This window comes from Oryzias latipes, chromosome 6, assembly GCF_053564925.1.
Source record: "Oryzias latipes strain Hd-rR chromosome 6, Olatipes_Hd-rR_3.1".
Classification (NCBI taxonomy): Eukaryota; Metazoa; Chordata; class Actinopteri; order Beloniformes; family Adrianichthyidae; genus Oryzias; species Oryzias latipes.
Genome location: NC_136242.1, coordinates 17,175,665 through 17,198,189, shown reverse-complemented (window position 1 = coordinate 17,198,189; position 22,525 = coordinate 17,175,665). Strand labels below are relative to the sequence as shown.

Below are 22,525 nucleotides of genomic sequence, written 5' to 3'. Positions count from 1 at the left end.
GCAACTCTACCTGCCTTTGGTCACAAACATCAGTGTGTCGTTTTAGATTCTAAAATGTTTACATCTTGCAAAGATGTAGATTCTTGGCAACTTTTGCTTTTCTTTTTTTAAAATTAGCATAAAAAAGAATTAGAGTTACCATAGCAACACAGCATTAATTTAATGAAATAAAAAAAAATTGTCAAAACAGACAGGATGAAAAAAGCTTATTTAATTGTTGTTACTAAAAAAAAGGTTACACACACAGGGCCTATTACAAAAAAATTGTTGTTACTTTAGTGCAGGCATCACAAAATGTGTCATAACTAATTTACGCAGAATTTAGAAAAAGTATGAGACTTTTTAAGTTTTTGTGATTAGTTTAAAGAAAAAATTGATTACAAGTCAAACAGTGGTAACTTGTGCTGCTTTGTTAAATTAGCATGTTTCAAGTTAAATTAACTCAATATAAATTAAATTTGTAAAAAAAGTTCAAAAATTTGCATGTAAACCTAATCAAAACTAATATCCTTTGGTTACCGAAGGAAAAACCCACGAATGTCCCTTATATTAGATTAAACAAAAAAGTAGCTGTAAATGTACTTAAAAAACAGAAATTAATCATTTTCTTGTGAAAATACTTTGTTTTTAGGATTTTTTTAAAGTTGCAATATGGAAAAATGAGCTGTTAACTACAGTAAAGTTAAAACAGACATTTGAATGGCTGAGAACAATACAGTGAGATTTTTCTCTGACAGTTATAATTCCTTGTCCTCTGTATCAACTTTTTCCATTAAACCTTTTTTCCAGTTTACCATAAAAAAATCTTCTCTCCATTAAATTATGTCAAACAGATGCTACAATAACTAAGTGTGGCTTTTAAAAGTCTTTTGTCCATCTACACACGTTTCCTCACACTGTTCCTAATTGGAGCTTTAAGTCTTTCGTGCTCAAACATTAAACGAAAAAAAAAAGTGAAGGTTAGATGTGCTTTATATCCTGCATTTAGGAGCTACAACTGTTTCCTTAAAAGTCTCTGTTTGGGGTATCAGCCATGCTGGTGTTTCTCATAAAATTTATTGATAGAACAGAGTGAACAAGGGTGCAGAGTTTGTTAATGGAGGCCTCAGTCAGTCTGCTTCCTCTTAAGGGACCACACACTTTATGGATTACTTCCTCTTGCTCTCTGGTCCAAGAACGGCATAAAGTGGGCCGGCACCGCTCTGTGATGGCAACCAGGATAAAGGAAACAAAAAACAGGGATACACGGCACCTTTAAAGTCTGTGTCCCGAATAAAACATTGAGAAGAAAAAGAAAAATGGGGGTGGGGCTGTTAGAATTAGGAGATGAAGACCAGTCGTGCGACAGAAAGTGAGTAGACAGAGATGGGACACTGCTGTGGATTCTGCCTCTGTCTTTGAGGCAGAGTCCTGTCTCCTCTCTGCTTCTCCTTCTGTTTTCACGCCAGTTAGCTTTACAGTTATCCTTAAATGTTTTTTTAAAAGAGAGGCGGTTCTCATTAAGTCATAATGAAATATCAATTTCACCCTTTTTATCACAGGACGATGTCGTGTTTTACAGTAAACTGCCTGGCAGGCAATCAAGTAAAACAAACTTTTGTGCAGCTCTGTTGAAATTCAAAGGATTTGGCCGGAGAGGAGGAAAGTTGACTCGCATGCTTCACTGAAAGCCCACAGCTGTTGGCTTATTCTGAGTGGTGCCCTAAAATGTTCCGTAGGTTTTCATCCCTGATGATTGTTTGTGTCTGTTCAGATTCCTCTGTGCATGCGGTCCTCCTTACGCAGCGAGACACATTTTCCTTCAGCATATTTACACTCCAGAAGAACAGAGCCGTTTGCCAGGCTAGACAATGTGTGCATATTATTGTGGCTTAGAACCTGACCTTCTCCGCACACTTTGACGTCCTGATTTTTAAATAATCAAGAGGCTGTAAACTGTAAATGTAGTATTTTTTGGACTAAGAGATTCGAAATGTTAGTTTAAAATCATTACATTTAGATATCTGCAGTATTGCTACAATGCTGGGCTGCTGCATCTCTTTACTTTTTTACAGTTTTGTTAAATATTTAAATAGAATGCAAACTGCTTTAAAAGTACAAATGGGAAACTTTAGGTTCTAAAATATCATTAAAAATCCTGTGTATTCACTAAAACGAGTTAAAGATGAACTGTTAGTATGTTGTTAATCCCATATACCCTTGATTTGACTTAAAACATGTATATCTGAGATCCTTATCTTATTAGCATGATCCAAACTTTCCTTAAAAACTCATTGTAAATAACTTGGTCCATGTTTTCTGCTCTGTAGTTCATCATTATTCCACCAGGGGCAGTAAAAGGGTTTTCCTGCTTTTTTCAAAATCGTGAAATCTTAAAAAATACTTTGAGCGGGAATACGTTTTGCTAATTTCAAAACTTTTTGGTGAGAATTACTGATCTGTTGGCATTCTTTTTGTTAAATGGTTGTATTGAAAGAAACTACAATTAGTGCTTTATTAAATATTCTTCATAATACAGTTAGACCAGGTTAAATATGTGTGGATATTTGAGTCAATGGGTAGCCTAAATAAGCCGCTCTTTACCTGAACACCTATGTCAATATTTTTGCATCTTAAACTTGAGGAAAAATGTACTAAATCACCCAACAAATCATAATTGATACTACATCTATCTCACAAAAAATGATATTTCAATATTTGGTTTTTGGGTTTCATCAACGGGTTTAAAAAACATCTTAATTCCAAAAAACAAAAAGTGTTTTTTTTATTTTTTTTTTTTTTATTAATTCTTTACTGTTGTCGGTTATACAGGGTTAAATTTAAACCTATTGAGCAAGATGCAAGTACACAGCAGTAGTTAGTTTCCCCCCCAAATTTCAGTCATTTTTTGATTGAAAAATAACCTCAAATCTCTTTCACTAGGTTTCCCTAACAAATAAATAAAGTCCAAGGGTGTGTTTTTGGACCTCGCCCCCTAACGGCATTCCTCACATTTGCAAAAACATTTAAAGTGATGTTTAAAAAAATACAACTGAGAAATCACCTCTCTTTGGCTTCCTCACACAATTTGTATGTTCTGTATGAAAGCTGACTTTTGTATGGCTGACAGTTTTCACACAAGGTGGACAGCCTGTGTTTTTCCTGGCATACATCAGGCAAATACAGACCAATTACACTGGGCAGCCTGATGTGTCGAGCTGTGATCTACTGTTTTATTTTGGATTGCTTGCAAAAGTTAGTAAGTAATGTTTGGACTTTTGGAGAACAAGAGAAGCAGAGGTTCAAGCAGATTATGGACCACATCTAACACCGGGCCATCAGCTCATGCAACAACAGCTTTGAAAGGCGGAAATATTTAAGACTCGCACGTCAGCTTTCCTGCTTCTCTCTGCACGTAAATGCAATTAAATATGTTCTGCACCAACCTTAGGGTGCATTATTCATCGAAGGACTGTTTGAGCTTTTGTCCCCAGTACAAAAATCTCTCATTTGTGTTCAAGCCCGAACATTTAACTCGGTATAAGTTTTGTGCCTGTTATTATGAAAAAAAAATTATTTTAAAAAGCTTTTTTTTGTCTCCTCTTTCTTTGGTCTGAGACACACAAAGTTTCTCTTGTAAGTTGAGTAAACATTTTAAACTGTCTTTAACAACTTTAAAGTCCCACTCAGATCATCTTTTTTCATCTATTTTCAAAGCAAAAATAAAGTTTCAAGTGGAATTTTAATTAGGATTTCACCAAACTCAAAAAACCTGTTGTTTTTTAGGACATGGTTTCTGCAGAGCGGCAGAAGTTCATTAGAAAGTTGTGGGCGGGACCGTCAGTATTAGAGCAACTCCGCCCCCCTTCCCCCCCAGAATATTTAAAAAACATCAGTTCTGTCCTAATTCCCACCCTAACCCCAAACTACTAAAAAACTATATAGTGTGGACCTATATGTATAGTGCCCTGAATTTTGAAAGCAATTCGGACTCCATGCTCACTACTTTTTTTTTCTTTTTTAACGGTAGGTTGGACGTCATCGATTTCACGAAGTTAAAATCTAATTAAAATTAGCATTTTGCAATGATTATTTATGAGTCCACTGTCTTCTGAGGATAAAAATGTTGATGGTGTATTGAAATAAATACATTTAAATAAATTTTTTTGGCAAAAGTTGTTCCAATGCAATGCATTGTGGTCTATATTTGCCGATCTAATGAGCATCAATGCACACTGGTTTTTCTCAGATACTTCAGGGACATTTACAGGGCAATTTTGGAATTGTAGAGCCAGACAGCCCTACAAAATGGCGAACGCCCTGTATAGGGCACTATATAGGGGTTAGGGTTGTAATTTGGACACAGGGATCATCTGCTCCTAATTCACAACGATTTGAATAACGAAATACTCAGAAATGCTATTTTAAGCTTAATTTTCTTCATATGTCCTCCGTCATAAGAAAGATGCCACAAGAACATATTAAAAACACCATAATTTTCATCCGAGTCAATCTTTGAAGTCTTGGTGTGTCTGTGTGTAGGTCCCACCTCTGCACAGGTGGCCAATAATAACACTGCTTACACAAAAAAGGAGAGATAAGTGTGAAAATGGCGCAGTTTAAATTTGCAGTTTAAATGCTAGTGAACAACAAAAGCAGAGTTCTCAACAATCATAGCTATGTTGTGCTTTTGCAATTGACAAAAACAGTAAAAAAAAAGAATAAGGCTGGGAACTTTTAAATATACCTTCCTGTTATTTTCCTTTGAACGATTTTTCAGTTAAATGAGATGTCATCTTCCCAAGTAATTTAACCCAAACTGGGTCATATGAAAGGGGTGGGTTTAAGTCAAAGTCCACATTTTAACTCATAGGTTTAGTTGAGACCTTAAGTAAGTAAAAGCATTCCTGCTAACCTTAATGAACTGGAAAAAAACCCTTGGAACCCAGTTAACAGAATGAGTGAAAAAGTAGGTCATGGTGTTGTGGTGTGAAAGAAAACCAGGAAGCTTTGACTTCTTATTTTAAATGGTCACATTTTTTCACACACTGTTTTTGCTTATTTGTTTTCATTAGGAAATAATAGAATATGCTGATATGTTTTCATCTGGGGCTAATAACTAAACTATGGCATGCTAAGGACTAGATATTTTTTCACTTTTATGCAATTATAAGCAAAAACCTTTTTATGGATTGATTAAAGATTGACACAAAATAATCCTAAAAGCAGCTGTCATTAGAGTTTCACTAACAACTGGATAGTGTAAAGAAAAGCTGTCCTACATGGTGTGATGGCAGATGAATATCTAAAGTAAAACAAGCTTGTGTTGTGTAACCAGTGGCCTGTAAATTTCCTTCTAAACCTGAGTGTCTGCCCTTTTGACAGTTGGCATGCTTTTATTTCAAACACTAAGGTGAGCAAAGTCTTCTTTCTCATGGGATGCGAAATGTCCATTATATTTGTAGATCTGCGTAGTTAAAACTTGATCTGTACAACAAAATTGGGTGGATGTAGTTTGATTTCTAAACTTTAACGGCTTCACCAGTTGTTGCAGCTTCAAATCAAATGGATATTTCATTTCTAGCTCAGATAAATCTTACAAGACCGTGATAATATTGTTTTTTCATTTGCTCATATCCAGGATGTGTTACATCTTCAGCGGTTCATCCAGTAAAATCTTGAGTTTGAATGCATCTTGGAAAGCTCACAAAAACATCTGGACTCTTGTTTTACTCGCAGGTTTTTAGTTGAGGGAGGCCTGCGACTGTAAATGTTTCAGACTCTAATGATCTGGCTTCTGTTTCCGTTTGATAATTGCTGACTTTGGGCTGCCGTGCAGCAATCTGGATGTGTTAAGTTTGACGTTTAATTGGCAAAGCTGAAGACTTTGACTTTTAAGGCGGATCAGTGCTGAAGTTAACTGTGTGTCTATAGTCTGAGCACTGATACATTTTTGTAGGTGCGAACGCCGCCTTTCTTGCTGCATAACACCAAACAACACAAGCTTATTCTGGTTTGCTTAACAACAAGCATGTTTCTAGAGAGGAAGGATGTGTTTATGCCTCTGAAGCCCTGCCTAGAAGGCTCATGGTTTGCAGGCGCTGTGTAATCACACAGACACGTGCGTGTCTGTGTACATGATGGCAGTGGCATTTATGTGTGTGTGTGTGTGTGTGTTTGTGTGTGTGTGCACAAATGGATGTCCATCCGCAGCACCTCAATGGAAACTTGGCAACAAACCAACTGCCTGCCCATGAGGGCTGGTAAACACTCTGCGATGGATCTCCATCTCTGCACTAAAGTGCCAAACACAATGTAAACTTGTTTTCATCACTCCATTCACCTGCTCACCCTTCTTTTCCCTTCCTTCTGATCCTGTTTCTTTTTACTCTGAGTCATGCTAATTCTGAGTTGGTTATGTCTCCATGTGACTGCAGGAACTGCATTTGAGGCGTGAAATCTTGCATCCTAGTCGTTTGTTAACCAATCAAGGAGGATCTACAGGGTGGAACTCTAAAATGTGTGCTTGTGTGTCTACTAGAAACCAAACTTTGCACTGAGCCCTTATTTAATCCTCCAGCAGCCACCCCAGAAGCCAGCACAGGTCACCCATGACAACTGCCCCCCCTGTCCAACATCAAAACCAGATGTCTGATGAACTGCTCCTCATAAAGGATTCCTGTTTCACAATGGACCATGGCATTGCCTAATAGGGTAAGATGGTTACGTGCACATTACCTAGTCGTTAAAATTCCTATGGGTAATTCAGGATGGCCTCTGGACCTGTTTTAACAGAGAAATTTCACAATGGGCTTGTGCTGAGTTGCTGGGTGCACAGGTGGGTACGCTGCAACTGACCAGCTGACTAGCTTACAGCCCCTCACCTATCTAACATTACCGTGTGCAGCAAAAATGGCAAGCAAATACTGTAGCTATCCAGCCGTACAGCTCAGACGAGGAAAACAAAGAGATTGCATCGGAATGGAAAATTTCTTTATATATGTCCTCCATCATGAGACAAATGCCACAATAAAAAGCAAAAAAACACCAAAAATTCCATTTTTATCAGAGTGGGTCTTTAGTAGCTCATTTTCACCTATATTCACCACACGCAGACTTTCATGGTGACATGCTGTTCTGCAGCTCCTCTTTCAGTCTCTAGGTTCTTATCTTTGCGAAGAGGGAATGTTTTTGTTCTTGTCACACGCAAAATAAACCGCTCAGATAAAACAACTTTGTTTCAACTCTTCCGGGGGAAAATAAGGTACCTTCGTGCTCCGATGAAGTGGAAAAAAATATGTTTGTGACAGAAAATCTGCTTGCACTTGGAGCCGGCAGCTGTCCTTTTTGATACTCGGCACTCAGACGGCTGTCAGACTCTCGGTAAACATGTGCTGAGAGGTGATGGACGGGGCCTGGCCTCCTCCTGCTCCTATCGCTCCCTGTTAGCACTTCTCCTCCTACCCTGTTTCTCGGTAATCACAGCTGACAAGGGAAAGGCAGCGTCTCGTATATGCCATAGAGTCACGCTGACCTGTGTCGGTTCAGGAGAGCGAACACGGGAGAGAGGATGGAGGGGGGGGGGGGGTAAAGACGACGTGTAGGGCTGCAGCATTACAGGCCACTTTTCTAAAACAATATTCTATCTTCATGTGAGAAGACCAGGTGTTGGGGAACAGGTTTTAGAACATGGATTGATGCAGGTCTGCAGCAACAAATGGAACTGGAATTGCATGAAATTTATTTGAAATGAAACAACATGGATGTAGTATCTACCTTATTAAGGTGTTTGTATTCCCAAGGGGGACTCACATGTGCCACACATGTACTAATCCACTAATCCACCCTGACAACCTGCAGTGCTAAAACATTAATGCAAACCTCCCAACATGATGTAATCCATCATCAGTGACACTGAATGTGGGATGATGGATGAATATTTCAACTTAACCTGGGGGTGAAGAAACCCTAAGGGTCAAGTTGAGGGATGAACCCTTTAGAATTCAGCAATTTTCAACAAAAGAATGGTTTGGATGCGACTAGAAAATTAAATGTTTCCTTTGGTGTTTTCCATTAAGTTAGTTAGTTTGCTTTTGAACTATTTAGTATCCATTTTTAAAATATATGGGAGGAAGTATGATAACAAATTTCAAAAAACAATCTTGATCAGTGAGGACGATGCCTGCAGGGTTGGCTGAGGGGGATTTGGGGGGTTTTCTGCTGCTTCCCTGTGTGTAGCAGGAACTCGGGGGTGTGAATGAGCTGAGGCGCAGGGCTGGTCAGAGAGCTGGTGACAAACTGCTTGGATTTACCCTTGAAAACCTCGCGTAGAGTCACTCCGATCCCACCGCTGCTTTCATTCTGGGAAGTACTGGAGGAACCGAGAAGCGGACGGACAAATTGTTTATGTCCTAATGGTAACTCAGACAGAGCGGGGCGTTTTTTTTTCCCTTCTGGAAGGTGAGCTGTTGTTGCACAGAGCGGACCGTGGAGGAGCCACAAAGCCAAAAGAATGACAGAAGTGAAGGAAACAGCGCGCTACAAGGATCGACGAAGCGTTGCGCGTGAGCACAAAGAAGCAGTGCCCTAGATCTGCAAAGCATCCAGTCGTCCAAGCTCCTTTCAATGCAGTCAGTTCCTCACCCAGCATTGGCAAGATAACAACAATAACGCACCCACTGGATGTATGTGTTTGTGCGTAAATGGGGACAAATGCGCGCTCTGGTCGCGTTTTTTTGGTTCAATAAACCATGTTTTTTCTGTCACTAACTCTTGTCCTGTCCCACACTGCTATATCCTTCAAAGACTTCCTCATACTTCAAATCTACCATGAGTGATGGCGCTGCCGACAGAGTCCTACAGTACCGGTGCGCAGAGCAGCTCGTGTGAGAAAGGCTTTAGCGCACCGGATTGCAATGGTTATGTGAAAACACGTGCTGTCCCACTGAGCCGTAACCGCCACCATGAGACGTGGGTGAGGCCAATGTGCACGAGGATATGGAGCTCTCGGAGACTTGCGAGCGCAGTGTGCGTGGGGACGCTCTCCGTGTTTGTCGCCGCGCTGGTCAAACGCGCAGAGTGGAGAGCTGAGGCCAGCAGCGGCGCTGACGGCGCACTCTCCCAGGCTCTGTCCCCCTTGCTCTTAGTTGCAGGCTGCGCGGCAGAGCTGCTGCAAACTTGCTGGAGCGCGGTCTCGCTGCTGTTCACTCTTGTTTGTGCCTTCTTCTGGGTCGGTGTGTACTTCATCCGCTGCGGGGTGCTAATCCAGACCGCCCTCTCCCTGCTGACCTTGTGCCACCTGGGCGAGGTGGCGGCGTGGTCTTTGCTGGATGGGACAGATGAGCATCTGTTTTCTTTCACCACAGCGGCCGCGCTTGTGCTCGTCTGCCTGGCCGCGGGCGCACTCATGGTAGCGCGGCTGAACCAGGGCATCTCGGTGATCGTTTTCATCAGTGTCGTTCGGACCATCTCACTGCTCTCGCTGCAGAAAGTGCGGGCCACTTGGAGACCATACGTAGCGTACCTGGTTGGAGTGCTGGGCATCCTGCTGGCGAGGTATGCTGACAAGCTCCTTCCTAACCAAGGGAGACACAAGGAGGGCTGCACCCCCGTGACTGGATCCAGGGAAGAGGTCCCTGTATTTAAAAGGCGCAGGAGGTCCAGTTCTGTGATCGCCTCAGACATGGCACACAGTCAGCCCAACAGTAAGTCCCATCGCAGGACATCTCTGCCGTGCATCCAGAGGGACCAGGTAAGAGGCTTTTGCCCCACTCGGGCTCCTTGTTTGTGTTTTGTTGAGTTTCTGCGGGATAAACTTGTAGATTATGGAAAAGAAAAAGGCAACAGGCTGAGGGGAAAACGGTAGAATGAATCCTGTTCAGGACTTATTCTGAACAACTTTGATTGTGTAGAAGTTGATGAAAAACGTGACAAATGTATAGAAAGAAATGCAGAAAATTTGTTTAAAAAAGTTGCACCTAAACATTTCTGCATTTGTCCTAAAAACCAATAAAAGTAAAGCAACATTTAAACATTGTAATAACCAGTAAAAACATTTGCTGTACATTTTAACTATACATATATATCTAATACAAAATATGTTTTCTAAATAATAAATGATTTTTTTCAGCGCAACAATTTTTTTTAGATCTCTGCTGCTTTTTTATTTTTGGAATAAATTTTTGGTCTTTTTCATATCTTTAAAAATAGCTTTCATGTAGATGGTAAATTAAGGTAATGTTGATGCCGATATGGTTTGATACATATTTGCACTACTAGGCAGTGGCACCAAACTCTAATAAAAGTGTTTCTTTGCAAACAATAAATATGATTTATTTTCTCAATAAAAAACACCTTTCAGATTGTGGTTTCACAATCACAGATTAGTCCACATTTGACCCTTTTTTCCTCATAAACTAATTAAGTTTTGCTGCTGGGTGACAGTTCTAAAATGGGGCTTTCAGGTGCTGATGACAATAAATGTAGGGCTTGGGATTCATCTTACTTCCTAATTATTTAGATCAGACATTTTTTTCTCCTCAGAGGATTTCAGAGTTACTTTTCTTCTGGGTTTTCTTTTCCACTTAAATGCGTGCCCGCTTCATACCACCTGTCAGGGGCTTTCTGCCCTCTAAAACCCCTGGAATGTTGGAGGAGTTGCTTTAAATTTACCCAAATGCATGCGCGGGTTTAAAGAAAACAGAATCTATGAGCTTGCTGTGCAAAGAAATGGGAAGTGGACTTTTTGGAGAGATCAAAGTTCTCACGGTGGCTTGTATGTGTAGTTGGCTTGCAGGATGAGAGACTGCACTGTTGGTCTGGCCCCTTGAAAGATGCCCTCAGGTGTTACGATTAGTTTGAGCAAACACCCATCTCAAAAAATTGGATATGAAATGACATACATCTTTTACTTTTCAATGATTTTCTCATGCTAAAGTGTAATGCTGCAGATCAGTGAGGTACTCTAACTATATGGCTGCAGTGTTTTAATGAGACTGCATTACAAAAAGTGGCTTGGAATGCCAGGAACATAGACATGAATGCAAAGTTGTTGAAGGGCATCTGCACTTTTATTACAAATGGTGAGAAATACAGACTTTTTTTCTTTAAAAAATATTATTCCAATATTTTCCTTATTGATTACACTGGTTAAGTGGATTCAGAGAAAGTTCCTTTTGGTTGCCTTTATAACTTTTTGCTTCTTTTATTTTCCAATATTAGCAAAAATAATAGTAGAGGATGTAAACAAAGATCTTCCAAAAAGACTTTTTTGCCAATAAGTTTTCAGAAACTCCCCCAAAAAACATTGATTGAACTTCTTAACGTTAAAGACATTAACATGCTTTACGAACATTATTAAAAAACATCTATAAAATGAAAACAGAAAATGCACATTTCTGTTTCTGCTTCAGTTAACAAACTTAGACGAATCAAATTTAACAACATCATGCAAACATTCAGACATCTTCAGCATCTGTGACTCTCCTCACCCTGGCCAGCAGCCAGAAGCCCTCTGCTGAAGATGATCTCAATTACAGCTTTTTGTTGTAGGACATAAAGACGGCAGAGCGGGGACTGTAAAGTAAAGAATATATTAGTGTTTCCATGACAAAGCCTGAGTGATCCACCATTCCCTTTCATCTCTGAAGACTCTGCTCAGCAGCTGACCGGTCGCGGCCGGGCTGCAACCGAGACTCACACATGGTGTTCAGATGTCGTCTCTTGTCTGTGTGGTCTGCAGTGTGTAAACAAGCTGTGCAGATCCAGTCATCACCCAGCTCACGGTGGGTTCTGGCTTCCCCAAAGAGGGCAGGACACACTTTTTTGGGGTTACAGTGCAGCTGCCACATGGTAGCAGGAGTGGAGTTACCTGACCCCATCCAGGAAAACAAAAACAGCTATGTATGCATACTTTAAAATGTTAAAAATCAAATTCCTTTTGCTATTACAACAAAAAGTGCTTCTTGAAAAACACACACAACATAGCAGAGAAGAAAAATTAATATATAAACAGCACCACAGGAAAAAAATAGACATTGTTCAATCCCAAAATGCCCTGAACATATTTTTAAAAAGTTTAAATTTATAGCTTATCTTTTTTTTTATATTTTCTGGATTTTCCCCCCAACTTTTTTCCAAACAGCATATTTAAACAAATTTTCCACTCAGTGCACTGTGAGCACTAGATCAGTGTAGAAAAAAATGAACAATGAAAACTTTCTGCATATTTTGGAAGAATCTGTAGATAAGTTGGTTTTTGCACACCAAGAAATATTTTTTAATAAGAACTGGCTGAGGTTTGAGATGCAACAACTGTGCGAGAACCTTAAGGCATGAAAAAGGCATGAAAAACTCTATATTCAGCATTAAATGCATTAAATCTCTTGAAAAGATTTCTAGGATTATCCTTGGTAGATTTCTTATTTAGGTTGGTTGATGGATTACGTGCTGACTTTTACTTTACTTGTTACTTTCATAGTGTTCACAAAAGCAAAATTCAACAAATACAGTTGTTTTAAATACTCTGCTCTGTTTGTCTTTTGGACATGTCATCAAAGAACACCCATTCAGATTGATAGCTGTTAAATGTGCTTAAACCTGAAAATCTACACTTTAAGCCTTTTCCCTGATTGCAATGACAATTTAGCTCCCAGCATTCATCATTTCTTCTAATTGGTGCATTGTGCACAGCCGGAGTTGTCCTCCCCTTTAGGAAAGTCATCATGAGCTGAAATGATGATGTTAGCGGGGGGGGGCTCTGTTGGATGGTTTTCCTTCTTGGGTTAATCCAAAATTGTGGGTTGGTCTTCTGCTGTGCAGCCAAGTATTGAACTTGAGGCTGAGATGCGGAATCGTGGCGTGGATTGCGTTTTGCAGCATGAAAGGAAATTTGAGTCGTTGCTGTTGCAGACATCAGCAACGTCACAGAGCTTCCTCCGCTCACAAAAGAGGGGGCAACTGTGTGTTTTCATTGTAACCCACCAGAGTTTCTGTGTTGCAGAAAAACTTGTACTTTTCTCCAGATATTTACAATGTGTATTTTACATGCAATCATATATGAGATGTCTTCATCCGTTGCAACATGAAATTAGTAACAGTGTGTTGTTAAATGTCTTCCCCAAGGAAACATTGTCTATCAAGGCCAGATATTGAGTCAAAAACCTCACCAATCAGCAGAAGCTCTTCTTCTCTCCTAGCCACTAATTCTCTTAACCCCTTGACGCCTGAGTTTTCTTTCCAGCTATGAAAAACAAAAAAACATTTCTGCAGCACCATGCTGTGCACAGCAGCAGGGGCAATTTTGGCCTTAACTTGGATGATAGAGATATTCTTGAAATATATGCTAATGACTTCCAGTGGAATCAGATCTAAAAGCAATTACAGTTGCTGTTGTAAAAGCTTCCTCTATTTTGGCTGCACCATCCATAATTGAATTGTGTTAGGGATGGAGGAGGTTGTTGATAGCCTGTAGGGCAGTGATTTACCACTGCATGCTCTCATCCTGAACTCTTTGCTTGCATTCTAAACATGCAGGCTTCCGATGTGAAGGCTTTTTTTGACACGCCTCTGTGTCCGAAATATTGAAATCCTCCCTGCACACTTTGAAAGGAAGGAGATAACAGCATGGGGTGGTGTGTCTTATGACTGTGCAATCAACTTCACACTTTCAATCCCCATTCAGCCCCAGAGTATTAGCTGTGTGTGTGTGTGTGTGTGTGTGTGTGTGTGTGTGTGTGTGTGTGTGTGTGTGTGGAGGAGGAGAGCAGCAGAGGAATTGAGGAATGAAAGCAGGTTATTCAAGGTTCTGTTTAGTTGCCAGGCTAAACGAGAGGCTTATTCTCACCATCTGACAATCAGCTTTATAACTGATACGGCTTTGCTACTTTTAGAGCAACTCTCCAGAACTGTTCGGGTCATAAGTCACAATAACAATAAAGAAAGGCTTTTGGGTTTTAACACAATTACAAAAGCCAAAGCAAGAGCAAAACAAAAAACAAATTACACCAACTGTTTCGCTAAGATTTAGGATGATAAGTAGCCAGGCGCTCCTATTAACTGCACTTGGTTGTTTGAGCAACATAATCAGCGCACTAAAAGCAGAAGTTTGGGCAGTTTGCTGGTCTGGAACAAAAAGACATCAGCTTTCGGTCATAAAGAAGCAAACGCTTCTGGGAAGAGCTGAAAGCCCATTTTCAAGCAAAACAAGAAGTACTGTTTACAATGAGTAAAACTTTTAAGACAGTTAAATATTGTTCCAGGAGTGAACTTCCCAGAACGTTTAGCCCAAGGTCAGGCTGCAAAGTTCCCAGAGAAAGTGGAAAAAAAACAAACATGGACAAAAAAAAAAAGCCCCAAACAAAAACAAAAGGACAAATATAACCCGTGTCGTCCATTCTGGACTTGTTCGGAAACAAAGCAGTGAAAAGTTTGAGCACATTATTGGCAGGTGTAAACTTCTCAATTGATGTTTTTGTGATATAGTTCATCTTAAAAATCCTGCTGTTTTAGGACAATTTAATTGAATTCTTACACCACTTTTATGTTTTATGTTTGGTCTAACCATCACATTCAGTGTCAACCTTTTTGATCGTCTCACTTCAAACTTTTTTCTGTTGTAAACTGTTCTAGACTCTTTCATGCTCCCCTCCATCTCCGTGTCTCTTCTGATTGATTAACTTGTCTGGACTGCACTGCTGCCTATTTTGGACTATTTGTTTAGAGACCCATTGTCCTCTCAGTGCTAAAACAGGGCATTGTTAAAAAAAAAAAACCAAAAAAAACACGGGGAAACAGGTTTTGTGATAACCGCAGACCTTTAAACCCCCCCAAATGTTTTTTCCAACTCTAGAACAATGTTTAAGCAAAGTGAACCTTTTGACAAAAACACTTTCATTATATTTCAAATCATTCTCATACAGTTTAGTATGAAAATACACAGATTTGCTTTTCAGCACAACAAATTCCTGGACATTTAAAATCTGTTTTTTCAATTTTGATTTAAAAGACTACTTTTAAAGCAAGAAAATAGAATTTTCACACCCGTGCGTCTCTTCCAGAAAAAATAAACTGCATCCACTGCAGCCTTTAAGAATCAACTCAAATCACAGCTCTGGCTGTGAGAATCAACTCTCTCAGCTGAAGCTATCTTCACACCACCGTGAAAATGCTTTCAAGCGGCCACTTCCTTTAAAAAGTCTATGTAAACCCGCAAAGATATGTGTTTTTGGCTTAAAACTCATGTTCACACGTAACACTAGTTTTTACAACTTACAAAATGTGTGGTCATTGAACGCAGATTGCAAATTAAACCAGGTCAAATTTTGACCAATCAGAGACCCAGATTTGATAGTGCTATGTTGATGACTTACTTTTGAACTGTTTGAAAATTGTTTAAGGAGAAAAAAATACTAAATGCCAGAATTCTATGACACCAATAGAGCTGTGAAAGAAAAAGCCTGGAGCAAAATTTAGGAGTTCATCACTGCTTCAACATTTCTCACAAAATCTCTTCCAACTGTGGGTGGTAGGCGTGTTGTAGTAAACGGTAGAATAAGATCTACTCCCTGTTTGTCTTTGGGCTAAATAGGCATTCAAAAATGTACGTTCAGCACGTTGTTAAAGGCGCATCACATGCCTGGTGTGTCTGTAGCGTCAGAAGTGATGGTGTTGTTTATTATGCCGCGTAACAGTGAAGGTTATACATTTTGTCAAGTTAAAGCTAAGACGACCAACCCTGTTTAGGGATTCTGTGATGCTCATGACCTGCTTTGCTTATTATAGGATAGGCTTTCCTGGCATCAGGATAAGAACAATTTCAGAAGAAATGCTAAGAAAAAAAAATAGCCTTTCAAGCAGATGGGGGAAAAACACAGTGAAGTCATTCAGAACAACATTTAAACATAAGAGAAAGTTTTATTTACATTGTTTAATATCCATCCATCTATTGTGCTGCATCAGCTAAAAAATGTACAGGGAAGGCAGACATAGAGATGTAAAGGAAGTGTAAAATTACTCCTTGCTGTTTGTACGATGTAGAAAACATTTGTTGTAAACATTGGTGACAAATTTCAAACTTTGGGTCTCTTGTGGATGAGTCTGTATGAGCCTCATATTCAACTTAAGTCAATGTCCTTCTTTTTAAATGGTTTAATGTATTTGAAGACAGTTAATTCTTATTTTGTTATTATGTTGTTTCATTTTGCCAGACACGCTATTTTAGAAAAAAATCAGCTAATTGACTCTGACTGATTGATCTTTTCTGCTAGTTTTAAATATAAGAATTCCTAGTTTTAATAATAATTGTGCTTACTACTGTTGAGTTTAACCCTTTAACGCCAGAGCTGTCACTGGCAACATGTGCTCTTTGAGGTAGTGTGACTTTTCGACCAGTTAAGCGATCAGCATAAATCATCTCACTCTTACATGGAGAAACCTGACTTTTCATATCAGATTTGCACGGATATGCAACAAAATACTAACGTTAAGGCCTGTTCACACCGGGACGAATTTCGCCGGCGATTTTCGCCGACGTTTAACGCCTCGTGACTAAACAAAGGGCACCAACGAGAGTGTGCACACCGACGCGAAAAAACGCCAGGCGTTAAAGCGTCAAAAAAAAAAACGCCTCGGGTTCGTTTTTTTTTTTCGACGCGTCGCGTCGAAATCTACTCGACCAATGAGAACGGCGCTTTTGCTCACGTGTCTGGAGCTTCTGAAGTTACAGTAAAACACAACTTGGGGGCGCTCAAACACAAAACTGCCTTGCTGAGCACACATACCAGCGAAGAAGATAGACGCCAAGTAGCGTCTACACAGCCGCGAAGCAATAATGACGGACATTCTAAAATATCCCTGAACCAAGCACCAGTTGGAGCTACTGGTGCTTGAAATATTCATGTTTTCTTTGTTTGATTCTGACAAGCGTGTAAATACTTGCTCTCTTCTTCTGAGTGAAAAGCGACTTTAAGAAGCGTAAAGTTGCGCAGCGCCACCTTGTGTACAGGAGTATTTCTGTTTTACATTAAGCGCCATCTAATGTCAGGGAATGAAATTGCATGTTCGCTCGGCTCATCGTCAGCGAAAATCGCCTGGGTGTGAACACAAAAAACGTGGCGAAAAACGCTGGCGAATAACGCCTGGCGAATATTCGTCCCGGTGTGTACGGGCCTTTAAGTGTTGGATAATGAAGCAAAGCCGCTTTTCTCCACGACAGAATCTGCTGGAATTATGGTAATTGTGTAAACCAGGAGTCCCCAAATTCAGGCCTCAAAGGTCGGTGTCCTACATGTTTTCCCGGTGTCTTTTATTTTTTTTTCAACCAACCTGCCATTGAAGCTCCTTATTGGCTAAACAGGCCTGATACTGGTAATCAACAGCAATCAAGGAAGGGTTTCTGGAAAACCAGCAGGACACCGGCCCTCAAGGCTTAGATTTGGGGACCCCCTGACGTAAACGATTGCAGAGCTACTGTAGTCGAAAGAATGTCAACACTAGGAGCTAAAGCTTTAGTGTTAAAAGGGTTAAATAATTAGAGTAAAAGCTAGGTAATGAAACAAAATTTGTTTTAGAACAAAATTTCAAAATGAATGATTATTTTACCTTAGTGGGTCTAATTGTTAATCACTCTTCTATATAAATCAATTTGATTTATTAGTTTTGGCATTGATAACAACCATATCCACTTAAATCCATCCACGATTTAAAAAAAAAAAAAAAACAGTCACAATTTACCCTACATCCCTCTTTTGGTGGTAAATAGAAGTCTGTTCACATTCCTGTTAGTTGTTTTCACATTCATAATAAAAATCAAACCTCATTTTTGACAGAAATTATGGCCAAAACTGCAACAACAGGAGCCACGTTGCAATGCGGAAGAATTATCCTTCAAACCCGACATTTGACGGCTCCCCCATCTATGTCAATGCTATCATTACCTTCATTTAAAGGCTACAAGCAAGGCTTGTATTCTCTCCCTACATGACTGATCACATAAGCTAACCAAAGTGGAGGTTCAGGACTGAATTGAACACCCTTTTCCCCTCTCTTTTCAACCCCTGGTACGACGGCGCTCTGGTTTCCGACTGATTACCATGGAAATTGCGGACGTCTGTGTGTGAAGAGCAAGTGTCTTGATAGCTGAGGGGCTTAAACTGCTCTGAGAAACATGGAGGGCCTCAAACCACAGGCGAAACCTTGTGCTACTGAAACTGCTAAACAGGCACAAAGAGCTGGTCCATTACAGACGTAATGCATATTGTCATTTCAGCAGAAGTGCTCACCACTGAATTAAATAGAGCAACCTGCAGTTAATGATGTGTTTTTTTTGTTGTTTTTTTTCTTTTTTTTTGCATGTGTTGAAGGGTAGGTTATGTGCTGGACTTGCATCTACTCTATTCTAGACTATATGTCACACAGAGTTTTCAGCATACTGTATGGGTTTGACTATTTCAATGAAAACAGAGAACAGAATGTTCTTGGCACTGACGTGAATATGAGCAGGGTGAGTGTCTATGTTCATGCTGGAGTGTGTTTAACCCTTGTGCTATCCTAGGCACTTTAACATTGGGAGTTGGGTCATCTAGACCCACTAGACAGTGCTCTGAACCTTTTTTCTTCAATGATTTGTGAACCTCACTGGTGTCCATGGATTACGGTACATGAAATCTTTCCACCTTAATCCACCTTTATTATGGTAGGGAGAACACATCAATGTAAGGGTGGGGTCATCTAAGATAGCACAAGGGTTACGACAAAAAGATTGACTACTAAATCGACTACCGTGTAGACTGGTGGTTGCATTTCTATGGTCACTTTGCATAAATTGGATCACTAAGTTAACTTATTTTTGGATGTAAATTGGATGTTTATGCGCTTGGACAAACAAGTAGTGATGTCAGCAATGAGTTTGTTTTGGACTAATTAGAAAGTCAGTTTTTAGCTACTTGAACCAGGGCTGTTCCAAAAATGGAAAAAAAGGCAGCAGAACCCTTTTTATTGGACATGCTACTTTTTAAGATAAATCCACAATAATCAGCAACAAATCAAACATTGGTGCCTGTTTGTCAGTAGTTTTTTTCTCAAATAGAATGAAAGGACGAGTTGAGTTGTCTTGAGTTTCTAATCAATGTGCAGATAAAAGTTGAGCTTTTTAAAATTTGCTTAAATTTTGCTAACCTGGCTCCATTCTCTTTCCTTTTATACCAGCCTCCAACAAAAACTGACATCCAAAGCACGTCTACCCTTGTACTGGGGGGTGGGTGGTTGGATTAGGGGTTAAACCAATGAATGCCAATGACACCAGTTCATTGCTTCCTCAGGGGTTGGCTCAAAGCCAGAGAATATATTTCACACACTCAGGTGTGTGACTAGTTATTTTTTACACACAATTTTAATTCAAAGTGTAATTTAAAGGTTTCGATTTAGTGTTTCAAGTTTAGTGTTACCATCTGTTTTTTAATGTAATAAAATTACTGTTGTTCTGTCTTGCTGGTGATACATTTATCTTATTATCAGAGTGTGACTGGGTCTACCTGTTCATTGACAGTAATCACCAATGATTACTTTCTTTAGGGTCAATTATTTCCTATATAGCGGCACCATATTACTGTAAGCCATCTCAGTAATAAGAGGAATTCAACCCGAGGCCTAGTTTGAGTACTGATAATGGCTCGATAATGTGGTTAATTTTTTACTTTGAAAACTTAAGTATTGTTTTCTGTTGTGTTCAGTCGACACAGGTTAGGAAACATGAGTGGGTCTGTGTATTAGAAGTTTAGGAAAATCAAAGTCTGTTTATAGATACTTTCAGATTTTGATTGCTTTATCCAAGCATGTTTTTCCTCTTCAAAGAAGCTGAGGTTTGATAGGATTCCCCTGAATCCAGATTCACTTCCAGTTTACACTCTGAGGGTCTTTTTAATCACACCAAGACACCACCTTTAGGGCAATAATCTCCCACATGAAGGGACATTCCTGTGCTTGCCCCGCTGCCACATGAGTTGGAATGTGCAGGTTGAGTGGGATCCTGAAAGACAGGCCTGTGGGCTCATTCACCTCTCAGCCCCCACCCCGTCGACTCCGTGACCTGAGCAAGCACCACCATCCGGGTTATCACCAGGTGTGCAGCTGCCCTCTGTCTAATAAATAAATGCTCTCACATAGCTGCAGCAGGAAGTGTTGCGCTGACGTATATGCACGCCAAGTGTTTGGGAAAGTGCGGTCCTATCTGTGAAACTATACAGATATAGTGAAAACAACAAGAAGAGAAGAATAGTTGGTGTCCTCTCCCACAGTGTGCACATTTGGGACAGCAGTGTCCCAAAAATTGATCTCATGGCCTTTCATCTGTGTCTGGGTTCAGAGCGGAAGTTCAGCAGCTCCCTCAGGTCCAGAGTGGCCATTGTGTCTGTGGTAGAAACGCTGCAGGCTGCAGCTACAGCTGCAGCTGCTGCTATGATTCATTAAACATGCGGGAACATTTTGAACCACTCTGACGGGGGCTGTCCACTAAATCAAAACATAGTCTGCTATTAATTGATTATATTTTTCAAGAGCATGACAAGGGAGCGTATGATAGATGAGTCCGGTTATTATTGTGCTGTCTGATCGGATTAACATGGTTGCACCTCGAATGTCTATGAAAGATGTTCTTTATGCAACTTTAAATTTGATGTAAACAACCTTATTGATGACTGTTTCTTCAACTCTGTGTTCACATTACCAGCAAATGTTAAACTGCGAGTAAATATGATTTTAATGTTTCTTTAAAACCTTAATGAATACTGGGGTCAATGTTTAACAAGAATAACAAACTCAAAAACATACAGTTCTTTATGGTGTTGCGTTCTGAAAGGATTGCATCTCTGATAAAACTCACTTGTAAGGGAGTTTTCTTTCTTTTCTCTTAAACTTGATTCAAAGTTTTCTTTTGTGAATTATGTAAAACAACTAAGTTGACATGGCGAGCTGTGAAACAAAATGTTTCAACATTTTCATGCAAGATTGTCAAGTTTTCATTTATATTGTACTTGGAGTGTTTGTGTTTTTCAATTCAGCATGTTTCTGTGTTAATCTTTTTATAGTGTTGACTTTTTTTTTTTTAAACTAGTGTAGCTCTTCAATCATTGAAGGAATTAACTTAATTCCAACGGAGTCTGATGAGGCGAAAAGAGGCTTTGCACTGATATGCAGCACTTGACGCCGCTAAGAAAAGCTACTTTCCCCGCATCTGAATCAGCTGATTGATTGATTGATTGATTGATTGATTGATTGATTGATCATGTTAATGGTCAAAGACTTATGGAATGCCTAAGAGCCTGTGTGACTTAGGTGCTGCCGGCGACAGCGCCTGTATTTAAGGGTGTACACTTTCCTAATTAAACCATCAATTAACATTTTTTGACTTTGTACCTCCAACTAGTTAGAGATGTGTCTAAACAAGTTACTATTTTATGGGAATTGCATTTATCTAAAGCATAATTTGTAAACTATCCATCAACTTTTTCCCAAACCTGATTCATTCCTATTGGGGTCATGGGGTGGTTGGAGCCTATCCTAGCCACTGTCAGGCAAAGGTGGGGTACACCCTGGATGGTTTGCCAGCCCATCGCAGAACCACACAGAGACACACAGAGTGTGTTAATCATAAACTATTAAAATACAAAAATATTGGATTTAAACTACCGGTCTATAAAGCAACAGGTTGACTGTAATTTTCTTTCCTTTTTTAAGAAAAAGAAGATCAAGCGAAAGTAGTCGAAAAAAGACAAACAATAAGTGTTTACAATCACTTACAAGTTACTTTAAATTCAAATTATAGTTGTGTGTGTGTATGGCTCCTGTGAAGTTTTGAGGGGCTAAGCACCCCTATAGATGTAATCCTAGATTAGCCACTGGTCTAAAGCTTTGAACACAAAACAGCGACAAGATGAAGAAGCTGCTCAAAAAAATAAGTTCTTTGGGCATGAGCTCCTCCACAGATGATCAGATAAACCAACATTTTTGTTTCATTGACGAGGTTGTACATGTTATAGATGAGGAAAGGGTCTTATCTGCAACTGGCCCCAAATCTGTGTTTGTGTGATGCATTAAAGCTCATTGGCTGGTGTGCAGAAATCTGATTCTTTTCAGCAGGATGATAGCATTCAGTGATGTAACCTTACACTCAAAAAGATGCATGCGATTACCTGACCTACACGTCTGCAATCCATACCTGTCTCCTTCTGAAAATGCATGGACAATAGAACCAGACAACAAGAGCACAGACTGTTTAACCGCTCTACTCTGATATTCATCAAGAATGGAGCCAACCTGTTGATGCAAAAAAGCTTCATAAATTCCCAAAGAATTTTTAAGTTCTAATAAAGAAAATATTGTGAAATGTGTTGCAATCACAATAATGATTTTTATCCATATTTTAATTGTTAATATCATTTTGCTATTATGACTTTTTGTCTCTTGAAGTGCACCCCTTACTATAGTGTCTATGATCTGTAAATTTCAAAAATAAGAACCTTTTAGCCTGACATTTTTATAGACAAAAAATGTT

General features: G+C 39.6%; 1 protein-coding gene across 1 annotated transcript in view; it reads left to right on the top strand.

Annotated features, from left to right (window-relative positions):
- The first annotated feature begins 8,234 nt into the window (after positions 1-8,234).
- LOC101156572 (cGMP-inhibited 3',5'-cyclic phosphodiesterase 3A) overlaps positions 8,235-22,525 on the top strand; it is a 90,888-nt gene continuing 76,597 nt past the window's right edge. Inside the window, exon 1 of the mRNA XM_020703908.3 lies at positions 8,235-9,730. Coding sequence (XP_020559567.1) covers positions 8,816-9,730 — 915 coding nt within the window. The 5' untranslated portion in view covers positions 8,235-8,815. The remainder of the gene's footprint in view (positions 9,731-22,525) is intronic.